The 23,610-nt window shown below is 37.6% G+C and overlaps 1 protein-coding gene across 3 annotated transcripts in view; it reads left to right on the top strand.

Annotated features, from left to right (window-relative positions):
• The window catches only part of DPYS (dihydropyrimidinase), a 779,854-nt gene that overhangs the window by 355,403 nt on the left and 400,841 nt on the right, over positions 1–23,610 (top strand). For all 3 annotated transcript variants that reach the window (XM_044065690.1, XR_006364014.1, XR_006364013.1), the window contains exon 3: positions 16,807–16,986. In XM_044065690.1, the coding sequence (XP_043921625.1) occupies positions 16,807–16,986 (180 nt within the window). The remainder of the gene's footprint in view (positions 1–16,806; positions 16,987–23,610) is intronic.

Here is a 23,610-nt window from a genome sequence, read left to right as displayed (position 1 = left end):
TAACAGGTCTTGCTTGCATGCATTTTTCTGAAGGTTATAACGTCTGAAACTCAATGTATGTCATTATTTAGTGACTTCATTCCTAAATGATTTGCCAGAAAACCACAAATTTTATGAGGAACAAACCAAAAATAAGAAGCAATAATCTATTCATTCTGCAAAAATCTGGACATTTGAGAGGTATAGTTCAGCTGGGGCTCTCTGAGTTTGCTGCCCTTCCCCCCTCACAAAATCATGGTCGAATGGAGCCTCCCCCCTGCAGCCATTCATATGTCCCATTCCTTGGTTATTTCACCCCATTTACCATAAACACTGTAATGTGCATACTGCTTTACTTCTGCGATGATTTGGATTTCATTTGAAAGTTTTATTTTGCATTTTACAGCACAAACTCTAATAGATATCTGCTAAACAAAACAATGCAGTCTCACAATGAAAATGGACTTAGCATTAAAACTTCTCTGCCCTTGAAACTCACATTCATTGAAACAGCATTGAAACCCACATTCAAAGAAAATATATTTTGCCAGTGGCAGATAAAGATTAACTTTGGGCTGTTTTCAAATCATAGGCCCCTTGAACATGAAACATACACATGCTCTTTGATACACCTTCCTGATTGGGGTCTACTTTATTCGCTCGAAACGCATAAAACACAAATCCAAATAGCACGACACATAAAGAGCGAACTGCGAATACATTGAACGTACTAAAGCATGAAATTTAAAACCACGAACAATCATAGTCGGCCAACCCACCACCCACAACACACTACCTACCCAAACACAATAAAAAAAACACATACATACACTAACCAAAACCCTACTTCTAACCCTAAATTAAAGCACCAAAACCCTACTGCTAACCCTACACTAACCCCACATACACAACTATCTATGCACTATCCATAACCCCTCCCGAATCCTAAGGTCTATAACTACCGCTCACTTCCCCTATGGAGGTATACTCAAACAAACTAAATATTCCACACACATACATTTAACAAAACCCTACACTAAATCTTACATACATTACCTACGCAAAACGTTACATACACTACCCACCTATGCACTTACCTTAACCCCTCCCTAACCCTAAGGTCCGTAACTATCGCACACTTATCTTATGGAACTATTCCGCAGACAGGCCAACTATACAAATTCGAAATTTCCACTTTCGCGGTTTCGTTTGCTCAACGTATTCGCAGTTTGCTCCTTATGTGTCGCGCTATTCGGATTCGGGTTTTTTGTGTTTCGAGCGCATAAAGTAGACCCCCTGATTGTATTAAATTATATTCCTTATACAATACAGTACAGTTGTTAGAGGGCATTTTAAATTTAGTGTTTTGAACATTTTTCCAGTAAGCAATGAAACAAAATACATGCACCAATAATGACAAAACTGCCCAATTCAGAATATTTCCATCATAAAAGTCTAGTCAAACTTACATTTCCATCATAAAAGTCTACTCAGACTTCTACAGTCCACCAGTATCAGTAAATATGCACAATCTCTGAAGAAGTAAAAGTCATCTAAATAATTCCACATTAAAGAAATCTGTAACTAATGAAGAGGTTGCTGCTAGCAAACAACTTTATATGTCATTGTTTCATCTACAAATAAAGTGGTTGCTGGCCTTGAGGAATAGATTGCCCATGTTGCATTAAAAAAATGATAAGCTAGTAATATCACAGTAAAGAATGGATGGCAAACTGATAACAGGTTCATAGTTACTAGGTATCTTCACCAAAAAGGACTGCAGCATCCATCCCATTTACAACACAGTACAGTATCAGCAATGCATCTACCTACTGTGGGAGTAGAACCCGCAGCCTTCTGCATCAAAAGCAAGTACACTACCTGTTGTGCTATTAACAATGCAAATCAACTTACCATAAGCAGTACTAAACTTTTGTTCCCCTACAGCTCTCAGCTCCTTGTAAAATCTACTCAATACTCCAGTGTATCTCTGAACTTTGCAGAACAAGAAATCTGGAAAAAGCCAAAATTTATTGGGGGAGGTGGACAAAAGCCCAAAAACCAGGGACACATTTTAAACATTGCTTGTATAATGTTGGAAAGTTGCTACAATAAAATGCTGTGCTACCACCATACATTTCACTGCCAATTTTTGAACCCAGGGGAACCCTATGCAAAACAGTCAGAGCAACATACCACTTTACCAAATCAGCTGTTTTGTGAAATAGAGGAAGACTGAAACTTAAATGACTACCACTTAGTGAATTCAGTTCTCACCATAGCTGTTAACCTCTTAGCACAAAACACCTGAACAAAGCCAATAATGGGGGAATACAGCCCCCAAACATATTCAGTAAATTCAGTTCTCACCATACCTCTCACCTTCTTAACAAAAAACACATGGACAAAGCCAGTAGTGGGGGAATAAAGCCCCCAAATATATTCAGTGAATTCAGTGCTCACAATAGCTCTCAACCTTAGCACAAAAAAACCTGGACAAAGCCAATAATGGGGGAATACAGTCCCAAAAATAAGAACAAATTTCAAATATCCACGTTATAAACTTAAAAAATTGCTAGAATAAAAGGTCATGTACTTTCTGAAGAATATGAAGTCTGAAATTCAAATGCCTGTTATTTTTATTTAACATTTGTTAACCAGGAAAGTCTGACTTGGAACAAAAGTCGATTTTCAGCAGAGCAGGGAAAAACAATCCAGACACATGTCTTTGCAAGATGGGAAGATATGCAGACTATACACATAAAGCACCCCAGCCAAGAATCAAACCAGAGAACCTGTAGCTGTCAGGCAACAATGCTACCAGTGCACCACTGCACTACTGACTTTGCCACGAAAAACAAACATAAAGAAACCACAGATTTTATGAGGAACAGAACAAATATGATGCAAAAACCTGCAAATGTTTTACAAATGGTGGTGGGTAGGGAATTCAGGCCCTTACTACCTGCACCCAAGGTACAGGGTTCAAGCCTGAGTATTCTCTACTCACCACCATGTATTCTATCTAGCCACCAGTATGTAGCAACTGGAGCATCTCTCACACACACACACACACACACACACACACACACACACACACCATTTGTCCTCCGTAGCAGCCAGATCAATCTTGAATCACACACCCTACCTCCATGGCAGCAGATCAAAATCCTCATCCTCCGTAGCAGCTTGAATCTGTCCTCTGCAGCAGCCCGATCAACTGTCCGTCCTCCTTAGCAGCCCGTGCAAGCTGTACTTGTTTCCTGATGAGAGTAGGCTGGAGCCTCCAGCCTGTGGGCGATGCAGTCCGGTGTCCTTCCGGTCTGTGCTGTCATCACCGCACAGACTTCTGAGCTGGCAGGGCAGAGATCCCTTTCTTCCCTATCTGGACTGCCTAATACAGCAGTCTGGAGTACTGAGTACCAGAAACTCCAAGCATGCATGCGTGGAGTTCCAGGACTCGCATTTTTTTTTTCCTTTTACTTTCTACAGGTGGGAAGACTCGAGATTTCTTTGTTCTTTCAACAGTTGGGGGGCCTGCAGACTTGCAGTCCTATAGCACGAGCCTCCCCTGGACTTTTCTCATTTAATTAATGATTGTGACAAGATACAATGTAACCAGTGTGGGGAGAAAGACAGATAGCAAGAAGGTGTGAGGCTGAATACAAGCTGTGTGAAAAAGGGACACTTTTGTATGAATTGTCAAAAGCAAACAGTAAATAATGAAAATGAAGGGGGGAGGGGGAAATATACATGAGGAATGATAACATGAGGCTAGGGGAGGAGGTGGACTAAGCAAAGAAGGAACTGTAAAAGATGGAAAAAGGAGGAGAGAGACTGCATACAGGAAGAGAGGTCAGGAGAAGGGATTGACACCGATGTGTATATATATATATATATATATATATATATATGGGGTTCCTTCAGAAGCTCTAAATACTGAAATCTCGAATTTCAGTATCTCAAGCCCAAGAAGCCGAATCCACAGAATAGTGAAAGTTCAGAAACGTGAAATTCAACACCTCGAATACCGGAGGTTTTGAATTTCGCATTTCTGAACTTCCGCTGTGGTCATGTATTCAGGTAAGTGTGTGTGTGTGTTAATGGATTTGGGTAGGGGCCAGGGTGTGCGTCAGTGTGTTTTGTTGCTGTGATGTGTGTGTGTGCGAGGGGAATGCAGCTTGTGTGGTGGTGTTTTGTGTGTGTTTGTATGTAGTGCGACCTTGGAGTGAGAATATTTAAGTAGGGGGTTGGGGGGTGAAGGGGGACTTGCCCCCCTGCTTTCATGTACTAGACAGATTGTGTGTGTTTGTGTGGAGAATGGTGTCTGTGTGTGTGTGTGTGTGTGTGTGTGTGTGTGTGTGTGTGTGTGTGTGTGTGTGTGTGTAGTAGTACCGTGAAATTCAAAACCTCCGGTATTCGAGGTTTTGTATTTCGCGGTTTTTAGTTTTCATTGTTATGTGGATTCGGCTTCTTAGGGGCTCGAGATACTGAAATTCAAGATTTCAGTATTTCGAGCTTCTGAAGTGAATCGATATATATATATATATATATATATATATATATATATATATATATATTTTTTTTTTTTTTTTTTGAAATTATAACCTATGAAAAATCTGATTCTGAGGATCAAGGATTATTTGTACATAAATCCAGGAAAAAATATTAAACAGGGGAAGTGGAAAGATAAAAAACAAAAAATTTAAAATATTTCAGCTAAACTTAAAAAGAAGGAAAAGCAACAGTTTTAGAGTACTTTCAGTAAATGTGAACAGTTTTGTTAACACTGGAAGCAGTATAGGAATGCTGGAATTGTACACTAAATCTGATATAGATGCCTTTCTGTTAGAGATGTCAGATTTCTGCCAAGTAAACAAAGGGTCAAAGTATAAAATGGATCTTAGGAAGTGAAAGTTGTTCTGAAATGGGTGTGTTGTATAAAACAGCAGTGAAAGTATTCAATGTGATGTTTGTAAGGTGGGAAGGTTAAAGAATCATAGCATTATATGCATATATAATCAGCAAGAAAAGAAATTATATGTTTCATCAAATGCTCGACTATTTGGTGGTGGGCATGAAAGTAATTTCAGGGAACTTAAATTATGATTTAAGAGGAAGATGTAAAAAGAAATGGAAATGTAAAAAATAAAGGAAGTGATGAAATGTGGCAAATTAGTTGTGTGGAACAAAAGTCAGTGGACTTATAGAAGGAGGCACTTGGATCTGAAACTGATTATTTTGTATTATCAGAAGGCTGGGGTTAGATGGTGATGCAGATGTGATGGGTTTCTCAGACTATTTAGCAATTTAGATGGAGGTGATGGAAGAAAGAATGTATATTTAAATAGGAAAGGTAAGAAAAACAATAAGTGAGAAATTATGGGATGAAATCATAGAGTGGGAAGTACTGCAGTTATGGAAATATCATATATCCTTGAAGGACTTCTATAAAACTGGTCTGATTGGTGGACTGAACTTAGAAGTATAAAAAGTGATTTTTTTACAGTGGCAGGATAACGAATGAAAGGAAGAGAAACTGAAATATGTGAAAATTCATAGAAATGTATTAGACAATTTAAAGAATAATACAAGAGAGAATTGTGATATAGAAAAAGATATGAAAAAGAAATCAAGAAAAACTTAAGGCATTATTATTTAGGCAGAGGCATTATTTATAAGGGAGATGGGCGGAGGTATCTACATATCCGAGTAAGATAGTAAAGGATGATATGAGAATAGAAAAATAAAAAAAAAATGGAAAAATAACACAAGCAAATTATGAGTATTGTAGAACATTATGCAGAAAATGTGTAAAACAGCACAAGGAAGGAAAGTTGGAGAAAATGGAAAATCAAGAAATTTCCAGAACAAGTTAAGGAATACATAAATTACTATTAGTAAAATGGATGAAGTACCCAGATGGTATAGGGCATGGAATGTGTGAAAAATTGAATGAAATGACAAAGAGCATATTACCTAAATGTAGTGAATGAATGGTCAAAGGAAGACTTATGCTGTGGGATAATAAAATATATATACAGTATATGAAAGACGAGAAGAATAAAATAAAAAAATGTAGACCCATCAAACTACATTACACAGATTATACATTTTTTATGGGAATAATACAGAGGAGAATGGATGGGAGGATGAAGGATATTATGAAAGAAAGTATATTCAGTATAATGGAGAAGAGATGTCAAGAATTGCCACTGGTTATGAGAGAAGCTGTGGATGATATAAATAAAAGGGAGGATGTGAAACTTATGGTAGGTGATATTAGCAAAGCATTTGATACAGGAGGGCATGATGCTTTGTAGGATGTTATGGAGAAGTACAGAATAGGTAACATAATTCAGCGAATGTGTATGTCAGCACACTAGAATACTAAAAGTAAAATCGAAAAAATAGCTGGTCAAGCAGAAGTGTAGAACAAACAGGAACTTTAATAAAACTTTACACACTGAATAAAATCAATACAACAATAAAACAACAGGATAAGCGCTTTCATACACACAGGTACTTCTTCATATCCATAAAATACTTCATCCACAGTGAGTTTTTATATGCACAGCCTCATGTTTCAAATCACGTGATTTCAATAAAGGCCTAATTGGAATAACTTCATTTAACTCTTTACCTTCATTGTCTCTAAGCAAATGCATCCATTTTATTTTAATACATTCTGTCTTAGTTTTTACATCACCACCTCTCAAGCCTAATGAGGAGCGCTCTCACAAGATACGTATGAGCCTTACATACTCAAAGCATTCAGGACATATATGTGAAATTATTAGAAAACACTGGAGAATTCTAACCTCTGATAATAAGTGTAAATAGCTTCTAGGAAACACGCCATCTTTTTGTTTTAATAATGACCCCTCATTAAAGAAAATGTTATATTATAAACCCCTATCTGATGGTCAGAGGAGGGCCCCTAGCCAGAGGATAGGGATGTTCCCATGCCATCATTGTAGTGCATGTAGATATGTGGATTCAGATGACCAGTTTGTACACCCAGATACAGGACATGTGTTTAGCATTAGAGTACATGCTGACTGCAGTAGTAAGAATATAATTTATTGTGCGTCATGTGTAGTTTGACAAAGTTTTTACGTTGGGAAGACCAACCACTGTTTAAGAGATAGGATTAGAGAGCATGTTTATGGTGTTAGCAAACAAGATGTGAGGAATGCTTTATCAAAACATGTTATGTCAGCAGGGTGTGAACACTGATTTAAGTTTATAGTTTTGGATATGTATATACCAGGCTTGAGAGGTGGTGATGTAAAAACCAAGACACAATGTATTGAAATAAAATGGATGCTTTTGCTTAGAGCCACTGAAGGTAAAGGGTTAAATGAAGTTATTCCAATTAGGCCTTTATTAAAATCACATGATTTGAAAAACTAGGCTGTGCATATAAAAACTTACTGTGCATGCAGTATTTTATGGATCTGAAGAAGTACCTGTGTGTACGAAAGCGCTTATCCTGTTTTTTATTTTATTGATTTTATAGGTTCATAGGTTCATACAAGGCTATCTGCCCTAGGGCATTTATAAGCCTAGCCAGAGTGTGTTTGGCTTTCGCCACCCATTTTGCTATGCCCTTTTTTGAGGTTAGTATACTGTGCCTCTGTCTAACAGTGACACAGAAGTGATACCCGGGGTAAACCTACGATCTCCCATCCACTCATCAAGATTCCTATTGAAGAGAGTCAATGAGGGACTCTGCCTAACCTGGACTGGGATTTTATTCCAGAGTGAAGGGAGCCTCTGGGTTATGAATCTGTCCCTCCGGCATGTCCTATTTATTTCAGTGCTGAGGTTCAAGTCTCTCGAGTGCGTAGCTCGATGGGATTTGGATTTTCTGAGGTGCAGCATGTCCATTAATTCCGGGTTGGACATGGCTTTATACGTCAGGCACAGATCGCCTCTGAGCAGGCGGTATGCCACTGAGTAGAGCTGGAGTTTCTTTAACCGGGCAGCATATGGCATCTGTTTGAGCCCTTTGATCCTCTTGGTGAGGTACTTTTGGGGTCTTTCCAGTTGCTGCAGGTGTTTGGTAGGTACATCCCAAAAGGGGCATTGTACTCAATTATGGGCCTGATGAGGGATGAGTAAAGAGGCACGATGACCTCCCCTGATCTAGATGTGAATCCCTTCATGATTAGGTGGGCTATATAAAATGTTTTTCTAACCACGTTGGCCACGTGGTTGTCAAATGAGAGATTGCTATCAACTTGGGTCCCCAGGTCCCTAATTACTTCTTCTGTACTTAATGGATTACCACCTATGTGGTAATTTGTGGGCACTTTGTTTTTGCCAAAGGGGATGACTATACCGTTTTTGGCGTTTAGCTTGAGGCCATGGCTCTGGCACCAGTTGTCTGTTTCTATGAGGCCCTTTTGGAGGATGCTTGTGTCAGCTGGAGAGTCGATTATGGTGCCCAGTTTGCAGTCATCTGCGAACTTGGTCAGCCACAGTCCTTCCGTGTTGGCCTGTACCTCCGAGAAATATATACCGAACAAGAGAGGTCCCAGGACTGAGCCTTGTGGGACACCACTTGTAACTGGTTTGGGGTCTGACATGGCTCCAGCAATTCTAACCATGTGGGTTCTGTCCTTGAGCCAGTTTTCAACCCATCTAGTGACATAGGGGTTTATATTTAAGCTGGTGAGCTTATCTATAATGCCCAAGTGGGGTATTGTATCAAAGGCTTTTGCGAGGTCCAGGTAGGCTGTGTGGACCACCTTCCCCTCGTCAATGGCCTTGGTGACTGTTTCAAAGAAATCAACCAGGTTTAAGAGACAGGATCTGCCCTTAACAAAGCCGAACTGGGTAGGATCCAGTGTCTGTAGGTCCCCAATATCTTTATTTATGAGGTCCATGATGATCCTTTCCATAGCTTTGCAGACCAAGCTAGTCAGGCTTATGGAGCGATAGTTCCCAGGATCCGTTGAGGCACCACCTTTGTGGAGAGGGACCACTGTTGCTGTACGCCACTCTTTGGGTACATATCCTGTAGTAAGGCTGAGATTGAATAGTTGTTTTATGTTTGGGTTAGGTCTTCTTGGAGTTCATGTAGGATGCAGCCCGGGACACTGTCTGGTCCCATTGATGCTGTGTTTTTTGCTTTGGAGAGGGCGGCTCTTACCTGAGCATCTGAGATGTCAGGGGGGCAGCACTCTGCTGGGATAGATATTTGCCCTTTTGGTGGGGAGGGGGGGGGAGTTTGCACTGAACCTGTCAGCTAGGATGTTGGCAATGTCTGTGGATTCGATGTTTTTTTTGTCATTTTGGACTAATTCTGAGCATATCTGGGAATTCCCACCCAGGTTCCTAACATAACTAAAGAAAGCCTTGTGATTATCCTTAATGTCCTGTGCAATTTTTCTCTCGAAGCTGGCCTTAGACGATTTTATGAGTGCCCATAGTTTTTTGCTAATACTGATCAGAGATGCCTTCCCTTTTTGGGATTTTGCTCTATCATGTAGTAGCTTCCTCCTTGTATTGTATAGTTTGTTTATGGCTGGGGTCCACCAGACAGGATGTCTGCCTTTGGAGGATTGGGTCTTGGTTTTATTTGGGATTGCATGATCCATGCATTCCTGAAGGTGTTCATAGAATGCGTTTATAAAGGATTCTGCGGTCTGGGCCATATTTTCCACAGGCTCGGGGGCTTTGAAGGATTCCACCTCAGTTTTAAGGAGTGTGAAATTTGCTTTAGAGAAGTTTTTCACTGTGGTTTTCTGGGCAGGGGTTGGGGTCAGGGTGTGAATATCACGTGAGATTAGTTTATGGTCTGATCTTACCAGTGAGGGATACACTTCTGGTCTGGAGCATAGAGTCCCCATGTTGGTGATGATCAGGTCCAGTATGTTTTCCCCTCTTGTGGGAGTGGTAACAAGTTGTTCCATAGCATTTGAGTTTATAAATTCTAGGAACCTTTGGGCTAGGGTGTTGGAGCTACAGTAATGCTCCCAGTCTATGTTTGGGTAGTTGAAGTCGCCCAATATAATGGTGTTTGGAGAAACCTTCATATTTTCCAATGTTCTCAGGAAGGCCGAGTGGGTTTCCTGGGTTTGGGAGGGTGGTCTGTAGTAGGCTATAAACTGGAAGGCAGTTTTACCCACTGTTAGTTGCACATGGATAGTCTCTGACGCTTCGTGCTGTGCCACCAACCTGGAGGTGTGGGTATCTTTGATGAATATTGATACTTCCCCTCCTTTAGTGGTTCGGTCCAAGTTTTGGGGCTGAAAAGCATGGTATGAGGTATAACCTGGTAGTGCTGGGGTGCTCTCAGGAGCCTTGAACCAGGTTTCTGTTACTGCACAGATATCGATGTTCTCCATGCTAAGGAGAGTTTCGAGTGCATGCATCTTGAGGTTTAGACTTCTGGCATTGAGTAGCATTACTCTTAGTTTCTTATCCCTTGTGATACCTATGGAGGTGGGTTTGTCTTTTGAGCCTTGCCTAAAAAAGGCACTATGAGGTAAGCAAGAGCCTTTGCCAATATCCGAAAGCCCAGGGGTGACAGGTGAAAGCCGTCCCTAGTGAAGCATCGTGGCTTGTCGAGCATGTCATCCAAGGCTGACAGGCATTGGATCCCCTTTGAATGAAGCCAATACTTAAGCCAATTGTTGAAATTGATCATCTTGTCTTCATATTGTGGCATCATTCTTGGTGAGGGTAAGATGCTACTCAAGGTCAGGGTCATACCGGCCTGGGCTACATGCTCAGAGTGCTCCTCTATGTCTCTTTTCATGTAGTCCAGGGAGGTACATCTCAGGTCATTCACACCAGCATGGACAATGACCGAGTCATAGTTGTACTTGCCTTGGCGTGACCTGAGTGCTTGTGTTATGTGGCAGATCCTAGCACCCAACAGGCAGCTCACCTTTACCTTCTCCTTGTTCAGCCTGGTGAGCAGGACGTCAGTGTGCCTGACGATAGAGTCACCTATTACAAGTGTATCAGGTGTGTTGTTTAGCCTTAAGAGCTGTGACTGTTCGGCACACTGGCTTTGTGAGCTATGTGTTGCACGTGTTTTGTTTTGGGGTAGTGGTTGCTTGGGTGTCTGCTTTGGAGGTCTCTGCTGCTTAGGCAGATTTTTATTTAGAGCCTCCGAGTATGTTTTTGTGTGTTTATGTGTTTGGTTTGCTGTCATGGTAGGTCTATGTGAGACTGGAATTGTAGTGAGTGTGGTTTCCTTCTCCTCCTGACTGGTTACACCAGTACTGAGTTGAGAGAGCTTAGCCTCCAGTTTGGCTATATGGTTGCATCTCTCACATGTGTTGGAATTTGTTGGGAGGAGGAGAGGGTTGTCTGTGTACATGAGGCAGTTGTAACATTCCCTCAAGATTCCCAGATTCACCAGCTGGACTGGAGAGGAGATTGACAATTCAGATGATATTATTCAGTGTGTAAAGGTTCATTAAAGTTCTTGGTTGTTCTACACTTCTGCCTGACCAGCTATTTTTTTTATTTTACTTTTGGCTTTTGGTCTTTTGCTGGTTGCTCTTTTTGTTTTGGATTTATACACTAGAATACTAGACTGAGAGTGTTAATGAATGTGTGGCCGAATACAGAAATATGTATGAAGTGTGGTGTAAGAAAGGATGTCCTGTGACTGGAATATCGTTAGTATTGGTGATGAATGTAATAGTGATTAAACTAGCTTATAAAATGAAAGATGATAGATATATGATCCAAAAGGAGGTGGTGCTACCATTATTTTTACTTATGTAGATGACACAGCTGTAGTTGCTAGGAACAAATATGGATGAGGGAAGTGCTGGTTTGTCTAAATGGATATTAAAAGAAGATGGGAATGACCCTGAATAAAGGTAAAAGTAAAGGTCTGAGTGATGTGGTGAACATTGGGGGTTTGTATTTCTCAATGAACGAAGTGGCTTTGCTAAGAATAAAATTTAGGAGAAATAATGTAGTTAGGATACAAGGGGTGGGGGGCTGATAAAAGAAATGTAAGAAATATGTCTTCTGTGGAGGACATATATATAAGCATTCAGGAAAAAAGTTTATCTGATGAATTCATTATTAATGGGAAAATCAGCATGTGTCAAATGTTTATATGATCCCAGTAAAATATGAAAAATAAATTGCACACTTGGTGTTTTTTTTATATGGGGTTCAAGATTAAAACCGGTCAAAAGACTTGTATTGTATATGAGTGAAGATTAGTGGGGTATTAAGGTTACTAAATCCAGTTGCATATTCTACTTCTTTAAACTTTATAGAGAATTAAAGAGGGTAGAGGAAGAGAGTGAGAATTTAATAGTGAGAATGTTTAAGTGTAAGTACACAGAATCTGTGAGATTATGAGAACAACAAAAAGAGGAAAAGCATATGTAAATGAAAAAATTAAAAATTATCAAGAAAAAATAACTAACATGGAAAATACAAATTGATGATACATAGAAAGAAAGACGGACTCAGTATAATAATGTGATGAAACAATATAATTATGTAAACCCATGGGAGCATTTACCAGAAGTGATTAAAGCCATTAAAGTAAGGATAGTAGATTGCCAGGATTTCCTATAGAGACTGGTAATAAGTCACCCATAAAGGGGAATATGCCATATAAAAAGAAAGTTGAAAGAGTGTGTTTATTTTGAGTGGATGAAGAGACAACAGAGTATGTTTTCTGAAATGTGAAAGAGTAGTGAACTCCGGAAAAAGTTGAGTGAAATTTTTTTTTGTGAATATTAATGACATAAACAATATATATTTATGAATATGACTATGTATTGATATAATAAAAAAATAATATCTGAGAACAGTAGATAAGAATTTATTTTATGTAATATAGGTTATTTGAAATGAAAGACTGAAATAAATTGTATTAATGGTAAATGGATTTTGGCAGATATATTGTGAAAAATTAGATTATGGTTGTGGAAGATGTAGTGGGGATCAATTATGGAAGAATAACAATGAGACTGTTATAAGAAAAATTATAAATAGCAAAAAATAGAAATACATATATATGTGTCTGTAAATATGTAAATAATATCTTTTTTATGTTGTGTTAAATAAAGGACTCATTCTTTTTGGTAGGGGCCATAGGATCTTTTGTGTTCATCTGAACTACTACTAACTGGTGTTGGAATAGAACCCACAGCCATCTGCACCAAAGGCGAGTGTACTATTCATGTGTCTGTGACACTACATTAATAAAGGCCAGGGCATAAATATGAGGCAAAATCAACAATGTTCAGCACAAGTGGAAACAGATAAGAGGCAAACTAGTCTCATTCAGTTAAAAAGTTAACAGAACAGATTTTGTAGCACTCCTTACAAGATGGTCAGGATATACTTATCTACTTAATGAATCAGGCTCAATCATATATTTATTATCATCCACAGTAAGTCTACTTATCCTGAATGTTTGTTTATTTACAATATTCTCCTTCAGCCATTTGAGGTGCATGCTCATAAAAGATAAGTAACTATTGCTAGCAACCTCCTTCTAATATATCTCAGTAGAGAAAACCATACCTCCCTTAATAACATTAACATCTAGGAAGGAAATGACATTATAATCAAATCAAGACACAAATGTTAAATAATCTGTGCAGTTATAAATATACACCAACACTGACTCATTTTTCACTTCTGTTCCCAATTAACAAATATTAAGAAAATGTTTGTAAAATCTAATCCAATGCCAGAATTCTTAGTCAGCTATATACTTCTTTTCCCAATAGGACATGAATAAATTGGCAAAGGAAGAAGCCATGACAGTACCCATAGCTACCCGCTCTTCTGCCTATATATCTTATCCTGGTAGATTAAAAAAATATTGGACAAAACTAAGTCCAAAAGCTCAGAAATAAGATGCAGTTTCTGTTTATATTTAAGTCATTTAATAAATTAAAAGAAAATCCTTCCAAACACACATCAGAAGGCATATTGATGTACAAAGAACAAATCTTAATAGTGACCAAAATGTCAAATGGTTCCATCTCAACCTTCCTTAATTGTGCAATAAATTCAAACCAATCCCTTATATAGGAAAATGTTATCGCCAGTGCCTTGATGCTATTTTTTACACAATGTGTTAATGGTTCAGTCTTTCCTCGCCTACTGCTAACAATAAGTCTCAACGGATCATTATCCAAAGAGCTGCAGAGCTTAAGTATTCCAAACTGAAACCCTGATTTAGAAATCTTGACTTTAAAATATTCAGCTAAATTCCCATCTGTTAATCCATTTAATTTTCATTCATCAATGAATAAATCTATAAACCTGTAACATTTGCTCGATTGTTATGTGATACTAGTTCATACTCATGAACATTCTCCAGCAGGTTCAGCATACCCTGAGTGTAGTGTTTAGCACCCATTATCACCAAGGATCTTAGTGTTTAGCATCCATTATCACCAAGGATTTTTCTTTATTAGCCTGTTGTAAAAAAATAAACTAGAGACAGTTCTAAAATGATACAAAATATCTTTTTGCTATTTGTTTATATTGAACTACTTAATATTTCAAAGTGAATTCAACAACATTCTAATATCCCCCTCATGCCATTGGTATGCTTTGTCCTGCAAAATCTAATATGTTTCTGCAAAAAATGCATCACTTTGGGCATTTCAAAAGGAGGCAAGCCTACCAAATACAAATGTATTGGGCATTTGGTATAATACCATGGACAGCACAATATCAGTGACCACTGCCCAACACAGTGTATAGACTTGTAAATCCCATAGGTAACATTCTACACCCCCCATCAAACGCAGCATATAGAGTGTCACCTGCAGCAGAAAGATATGCCTTTGCAGATAGGTCAGGGTGCTGTGTCTGCACCACTGTGTCACTGGAAATACAGTTCTGCTGTTCACATGTGCATCCTAAATTGTGGATCACTGGTATTCCTGCATGTCCCTCCCAAGTGCTTTTTTCCCCTGTCCCCAACATAGAGTTACCCTTGTTCATTATAGTGCCTGGGAGAGTGCTCTGACATTTCACTGTCATGCCATACATTCTGCTTGAACAATGAACAGTACAGTACATATAAACAGATAGTTGCCAACTGCACATCCACATCATAACACAATGACATGAGATAGCATACATAAACATACATATGTCATGTGTGTGTGTGTGTGTGTGTGTGTGTGTGTGTGTCTGTGTCAATGTGTGATTCTGTGTGTGTGTGTCTGTTTCTGTGTATTTCCTTATGGCTGCATGTGTCAAGGAGATATTGGTATACAGTTATGTATTTATACCATTCCAGACAGTATTATTTACAAAAGGATGCATAGATGCATGCATTATTCCGTATTCCAAGTGACCTCCCTAGCCAGTGTAGGCCAGAGCATGAGCTGGAGCCTACACCATCAGTTTGTGCTTTCAGGGATTACATAATTATATACAGTAAGACTCTGTATTGTGGAGTACAGGCAGAGCACAACACACCACAGTATGCAGTCTGGAGGACCACAAAGCCACGGACACAATGTGTAGGGGCAGTGGCTCCTATACAGTACACAAAGGGAAGGCACAAAGAGACATGAGAAATATGTAGGAGTTTCATTAGCTGGAGGTTTACATTTTAGGTTTTGCTAATTACATTCTGTCTGAAGACAATGTCCATCATAGATATATCATAACATGTGTTTTCTTTATGTACTGTAACAGATGTATAGGGTAACATCCTCAATGTCAGTGTTGCCACCTTCATAATCTTACAGAAAGTATATATATATATATATATATATATATATATATATATATATATATATATATATCCACATCTCACTGACACCTTGATTATTCAGGCATACATAGCCTACAGAATGTTTTTTTCTGGCACTGAAGCATCTATATCTCTGGCTGTCTACATTTTGTACTCTAGTCTGTAACTCTTAAGTCATAGCTGAACTGTACAACAAATGTTGCAAATAACAAGGCACACTTCATAAGTGCCTGTATGCACTTGCACCTCGTTAACACAGCGGACAGTCCAGGGAAGCATATTCTGCCTTATGGCTTGTCTTTCTATCCATACAAAACACCTCTGTCCGATACAGCCTCTTTAAAACATCTCATGAGGTAAGCTATATCCATGCACCATAGGATTTGCACACAACTCTAGCCAATATAGTAGCATTACATGAATATTCATGCCTGTGATTAGCAAAGAGAACAGTGTCCTGAGTAGTGGACCCTGATATTGTGGTAGCCTGTCAATATGTGGGTCAAAGTCTGTTCTTTTCACTTTCATCCTCCATAAATGTAAAAATGGGTTACTATTTACACAGCATATCATTATAGCAGGACTCTTTTCATGATTCCTCCTCATGTACACACTGCATAGCAGACATAATCTGCTGTAGGCCTTCTGCTTGAATCTTGAGGTAAAGATTAATTAATATGCATTTTTGCACATTAGAAAAGTCTGTCACTGTTAATGTTGGCTGAAATCTGCCATTACCCCCCCCCCCCCAAAAGAAAAAATCATACATTTTAGCGAGGAAATTTTAGTCAACATTAGAGGACTGTAGAGAGGTGCATGACATATAACACTTTGTGGATGTCTCACTGTTTGCCGTTATGCACTGGAAACTAATGAGTTTTTAACATACTTTGCTGTGCCTGCACTGACTTTGCTGGCAGTTCTATAAATTGAAGAACTGCAGATTTAACAATAGCATAAAAATCTGATTTCTAGTCATCTGATTGGCTGATTTGGTAGACACATTGTATAATATTTAATTACTGTTAAATGTGCATTTTGTTTGAGGATTCATTTAAAATAGATATTAGATGCCTATAAAATCTAATTTCTCACAGGTAAAAGAAGAAATGAAAACCCTTGTAGAAGAAAAAGGTGTCAACTCCTTCAAGATGTTCATGGCTTATAAAGACGTGTTTATGCTGCAGGATGCAGAACTGTATGCAGTATTTTCTCACTGCAAGAATCTTGGGGCAGTTGCACAGGTGCATGCAGAAAATGGCGATCTGATAGTAGAGGTATGCATTTTTGTATTTCTTGTTTAGTGACTACACTTAAGTGAATGCTTATTATAAAGATTAAAAACAGAATGCCATGCCAGGAACACGGCCTGTCCAGAAACTCAGTGTGTCAATAGTTGCTTCAGGTGGTTGTTGTGTATTGATGAATTCAGAAATGTCAGGATTCACCAGTGCTTTCAGCATACAGATAACTTTTATTAGTAACTACATGGCAGTTCAACCTAACTGATGCTAACACTTCAGTGTCTCACACCCAACTGACAGTTAAAAATCTCAATGCATTATGGACTAGCTCACTTCTTAAAAGGGCTACACTGCACATAGGAGCTATGATAATTTTATATGTACAAAATACAAACAAGCATTATAGCAACTTCACACCACTTATCATCACATCTCCCCCTTTATGAGAAAAAAATTAATTTTTCAAAATTACAATATATGAGGATGTAGAACTGATATATCGCACATTTAACACTGGACTGAGTCTGCTGAGTAAGAATGATTCTTCTGATTCTCAATATGTGAGGATTATTTGAACTAAAGCTAGAAATGGGCAGGAAAACTTTGTGACATAATACTATGATATGTGTTAGAGCTTTTACAGTCACATGGCAAAACAGGGTCAACTGGATTAAGAATAGTAATAGTAACAATTGATTGCAGTGACTGAACAGCACATGGTTTGTCACCATGATTAGTCGAAATTGAACATTCACCCTTATGTCGAATATTCAGTTGAGATGGACCTGTTATCAGTACAGGAATGGGTTTGCCAGCCATTGATCTGGTTATTCTTGGCTGAAAATGGTTCATCTGGTTCTCTGGAACACTTCATTCAGATTGACATGCTTTATAATATAATTGGATATGTTATCTGTTACACTGAACTATTTTACTATCCCTAGTTTGCACTATATAAGAATGTGGTCCTGCAGTTTTCTGTACTATTACATCTGTTATATCCCACCTTTTTCCCTCCTTCTAACAATAAGTGGACATCTTGACTTGGTTGCTGCCTTGATAATCTGGCCATCCATTATACACTTGTTGGATGACAGGTAGTGAGCAAAATTACATTAGTTGTAAAATGTTTGTGCACAGCTTTAGCCCTTTGGTCATTACATTTGACTGTATTATACAGAGTAACTCTTGGCTCAGGTTTTGACCATCAGTGGTATCTCAATTCATATTTGTCTTCCAAGCATTATCTCTGAAAGGCTTACTCTGGGGGCATTATGTGGAGTAGCTCAATATAACCTGAGCTTTTTTGAGGATCAGTCTGCTTTAATATATTCCTAGATGTTTGTAATTCTCTCTCAGCTTCACCATTTCATTGCTGATAGCGAGGACATGATGTAGTATGGTAGAAACAGTTTGTCAATAACAAATTATTGAAACTCACTGAACATAAACTGTGTTCCATTGTCTATAACCAGTTTTACTGGGGAACAATACTTTGAGAACATAGTCTTAAATCTGACTTTTATTTGATAGCTAGTTGTGGTTGGTACATGCATTAATTTTATGCAATGAAAAAATAACAGTCAACACCAGTAAGTTATATTTTGCCTTCAAACATACATAAGTCAGCAACTATCTTTTGCCAAGGACCTTGTGTTAATAGTTTTGGAATTAGTTGCTCTGATCTTTGCAATGGTTTACACGCAATGCAAACTTGACACTTTGATACTAGGCTGATAGTGTCTTGGTTGATGTTTATCCACCACACTAACATTTTGGCTCTGTCTCAGCATGGTTGAGAGCATGATGACTCACGTGTAGTTGATGAAACACTTCTGCTCATTGTGTTATGAGTACTAAGATTCTGTCTTGATACAAAAATAAGTCATCATGCTCTGGTAACATCATTCAAACTATGCAGTACTTGTACAGGAGATGCTAGGTTTGTATCCTGATGATTTGATGATTTGGCCATCCACTACAAACATGTTGGGTAACAGCCTGGAACTCCTTAGGACTTCCAGGATAGCTGCACACTTCAACTGCTTAATTTTAGCTCTCCCAGTGTGAAAAAAAGATATAGAGAGATAAATGTCAGTAACTCTGCCAGTTTTAGTAAATTCAGTTACTGGCTAGTAAGTACACTGCCTAGATACCAGCAAAGAATAAACTTAGAAAGCCTGATAGAAAATCAACTAGAAAAGGTAGAGAGAAAACAATTACTGGGAAGAATCCTGCAGCTGTTATGCAAAAAGCAGTTCAAGCTCCAGCTTTGATGCAAGACACGGTTTCTTGTAATCTACAGGAAAAAAAATCAAATGTGCTCAGAGCTGATTAAAAAAATGAAATATTGAAGGCATATATCAACTCAAACAACACAATGCTGTAAAAAATGAAAGAAGCATTAAACAGGTATGCAGATGAATTGATAAAACTGCAAAAATCAGAGGTCAAAATGAGGAAAATGCTGAGGAGTATGAGATTTCTCAAAAAGAACTGCTTTAAAAAATGGTACAGTTAGAGGACAGAGTATGCAGGGAAAACCTGAAATTTTCTGCTGTACCAGAGAAACTGGAAGGAACAGATTGTATTACATTTGTGAAAGCATAAGTAAGCAACTGGCCTTTGCAGGATTTGTTAATTGAAAGGCTTATCATGTGTATGCTCCAAACTTGGCTACAAGAAAGTAGACAATCCCAGTATTGGTAAAGTTGCAATCATATCTGACAAAACTGTGGAAAGGACAAGGTGTTAAAAACTGGAGAAATTAGAGCATTTGTGGAAAATGATTGTTCACTGTGCACAAGGCAGAAAAGCAAATTTATCCCAGCAATCAGGGGATGTTGAGAGGTGGGTGAGAGTTTCAAGCTGCTACATCCATCTTTCTTCAGAATATTTTTTTCTTTTTTTTCTGAAGAATCAAAGACATTTTTATGCTGAACAGGCTAAGGAGGAAATACAACAGTTTGTCCAAGAAAAAGTGAGCCATCAAACAGAAGAGGACTATGATTCTCATTCTTCTGATAATAAAGCTAATAGACTTTGTAAGTGAAAACTCTTTCAATATCCCAAAGGAAAATGCTTGAGAGTGAGAAAAAAAAAAAGCACAGGAGCTGACTAGAAGAATCTGGAGTACCTGGGACTTCAACCAGATTCTGGCATTGGGCAATAGAGAGGAACAGGAAGAAAATCAGAAACACACTGAAATTAGTGAATAAATGTGACACTGTAAAGCATCAATCACATTTGTGAAAGCTGGCTTTACAAGAAAATGTGGAAAGACTGGACTTTTTTTGACTTTGTTAAACTTGTGGGGGGACAGAAAAGCATATATCCAATTTCATGTCAGGAAATGGGAAAAAAAGTAGTAAGGAAATAAATTTTGTTCTTAATAGTATTTGTATAATACATTTTTTATATAAATTGCATGTTATATAATAAAGCATTTTCAGTTATTGCGTATGTGATAAAGATACTTAAGTAAACAAGTATCTTTTTTTTTTTAGTTTTAAGAAAGTACACTGTAAAATGTGAAGAAAGGTCAAACAAAAGCATGCTTAAGTTAATATGCTGCAATCTTGGGTTATTGAGGTGGGGGGTGGGATGTAAAAGTGCATAGATTATAATATATGTTGAGTTGAACAAGTTTCCTCTTACTTTTGCAGAGGTGAATGTCTTAAGGTCCATTTCTTAATCAAATCATTTTTTGTGTAAGCAAGTAAATAAGAGAAAAAGCGAAGCAGAATCCAAGCCAAAAGTTACTAATAAACACCAAACACAAGCCTGGATAAACGAAGCAGGATGTCCCAAAAAATAGGTTCTTTATTGAGCCACAACGCTGAAAAAAGCACACCATAAACGCCTTTATCACATACAAGTGTGTTTTCGTCATAAAACCATTCAACTTCATCAGATGCTGACAACCATACAAAAGCACATTTTTATTTGATTCCTTACTAATTGCAACCTATCAGGATGCTTCCATTAAATTTAAAACAACAAATGCAGTTTTATTTCCTTTTAAATTTCATTTCCTCATTTAAATGTTCATGAATAATTCATTTAAAATACGCCCCTCATTCTAACGTGTAAAATCATTTTAAAATTAATATTGAATGATGTTTCTTAAAAAAAATTTTATCATATGATGATAAGCCATTTTATTACATTTTAATGCTTTTATATACCATGTTTAAAAATAGTATTATCCAGATAAAAAACAAATAAATAAATAAATAATTACATAAATAAATAAGTACATATGCCCATGTATTTGAATCATGTATTTATCTTTGTTAAACCAGTGCATTGAATTCTATAGTTCTCTTCACATACTATCACTTTCCAAAGGTTCTAACTATATAAATTAATACTAATTACAATTTAGCTGTTCTTAGTTTTAATATAGGTAAAATTGAGATATACTCATTCAGTCCTGGGGGGGTTCCCTGCGTCCAGGGTTAGTTGCCACCACAATTCCCTGACCTCAATTTTTTCTTCCCAGGGCCCCCCCCCCCACCATCAAGTTTAACTTGTTCCAGAACTACAAAAGTGTATTTTGCTTCAGGGCATTTTTTTAAATGTTTAAATAAAGCATTGGTATCCTTACATGTAGCCACTTCAAAATGATGTTTGTATATCCTTCTTTTGAGCTTTCTTTCGGTTTTTCCCACATAGAAGGATTTACAAACTGTGCAGGAAGCTAGGTATACTAAACCTTTTGATTCACAATTGTATAAACCCCTGCTGATCAACCATTTATTTCTACTTTCTAAATAGAACCTATCTACATTCATAATATAGTGACACTGATTGCAGTGTCCACATTTATAAGTCCCTGTTTTGTTTTTTGTTTTATTACTTTGTTTGTTCTCTAGAATCAACCTTATATTCTGGGAATTTTTATATATTATTTTTTGAGGCATTTTGGATATTTTTTCTATGTCTGTGATGGCCACAAACCTTTCCCATTCTCTCAAAAATTTCCTTTTGACAATATTGTTTGTAGCATTGTATTCCAAAACGAATGCATGCTCGTAGTTAGAACCATTACTATCTTTACTAACCTCCTCTGTTTCTTTCCAACTAGCATTATTCAAAATTGGTTGGAACCTATTAATTCTACCTTTTTCTACTTCTTCCCTAATGTCCCTAATAAACTTGGAAGGGTATCCTCTTTCGAGAAACATAGATTCTAGAAAGTCACATTCTACCTCAAAATCGTCATCTGCACTAGTCATCCGACTCCCCCTTATGAACTGCCCCTTTACAATATTTTTCTTGCAGTGAAGGGGGTGGGCACTGTCAAAATGCAAAAAGGAATTACAGTATGTTTCCTTTCTAAATACTCTTGTTTCAAATTTATTGTTCACCTTATAAATTTCTAAGTCCAAGTATTGCACATTTTCTTCCGAAATCTTGTGTAAACCTTAAAAATTGGATTGATTTATTCAAGTAATCCAGAAATTCTTCTAGTTTTTCTCTTCCTCCTTTCCAAAAAATTATGATATCATCTAAAAATCTACGATATAAATTCCAATAGTTTCTGAATTCCGTGGGAATAATAAATTTCTCTTCCCATTTAGCCAAAACAAGGTTTGCAAAAGTTGGGGCGCAAGCTGCCCCCTTAGCTACTCCTTGTGTTTGCTGAAAGCATTCACCCTTGAAATACAAGAAGTTATTTCTCAAAACCATCTCCATTAACCAAGTGTTAACCAGTTTTTCTTTTTGAGTTAATTCTCTATCTTGGTAAACTATTTCTTCAAACATTTCCATACCTTCCTTCCATGGAATGGATGAGAACAAATCCACTATGTCAATGGTTACAAATAACAAATTCTCCTCGTATAAATCATGGGAAATAGCTTTCAACAGATCCCAGGAGTCTTTCGATATCAATTCTCTACCTACCCAAGTTTTTTTTAATTTTGTATCCACATATTTGGCTAAAGGGTGTGTTTTTGACCCTTCGGCAGAAACTATGTGTGTGAAGGGTGGATCAGTATCATGTTTATGAATTTTTGGGATCCCAAAAAGAGAAGGGATCCTAGGTTTGTCTACCTTTAAATACCTATAGGTGCTGAAATCAATTAGTTCATCTTGCACCATATCTAATAAACCTAAATCAATTTTGTGATATGCAATATTAACTTCATTTCTTGAAACACAAGAGTACTTTCCATCTTCCCATAAAATACTATTCATTTTACTTTCATAATGAATATTATCCATTATAACCACCCCTCCCCCTTTATCAGGTTTCATTACCTGAATACTGGAATTGTTTTTCAATTCATCCAAACAATACTTTTCTTCTTTACTTAAATTGTCCTTGTATCTAGTGTGTTTGTGTTGTTCTTTCCTTACTTCTTGTTCTACTATTTTTTCTAGGTTTCTTAATTGAGGGTGGAGTGGGGGTTATAGGTGGCTTTCCATCTCAATTCCCTTTTGTCCTTGTTTAAAGGTGTTTGTAGGACAATATTTAAATTCACCTTTCTTAGAAACATCTTTATGTCCATTAGGGTTTTAGCAATGTCTCCGTTTTTGTAGGGAATAAATTTTAACCCTTTTGAAAGCAGTTCAAAGTGCCCCTTCTTTATATCAATGCCACTAAAATTATATATAGAGAAGTTATTAAATGTATTTTTAATTCCATTT

Source organism: Protopterus annectens, chromosome 3.part0 (genome assembly GCF_019279795.1).
Source record: "Protopterus annectens isolate FY-2018-M chromosome 3.part0, PAN1.0, whole genome shotgun sequence".
Lineage (NCBI taxonomy): Eukaryota > Metazoa > Chordata > Ceratodontiformes > Protopteridae > Protopterus > Protopterus annectens.
The sequence above is the reverse complement of the archived record's forward strand: the minus strand, read 5'-3'. Positions and strand labels throughout refer to the sequence as shown.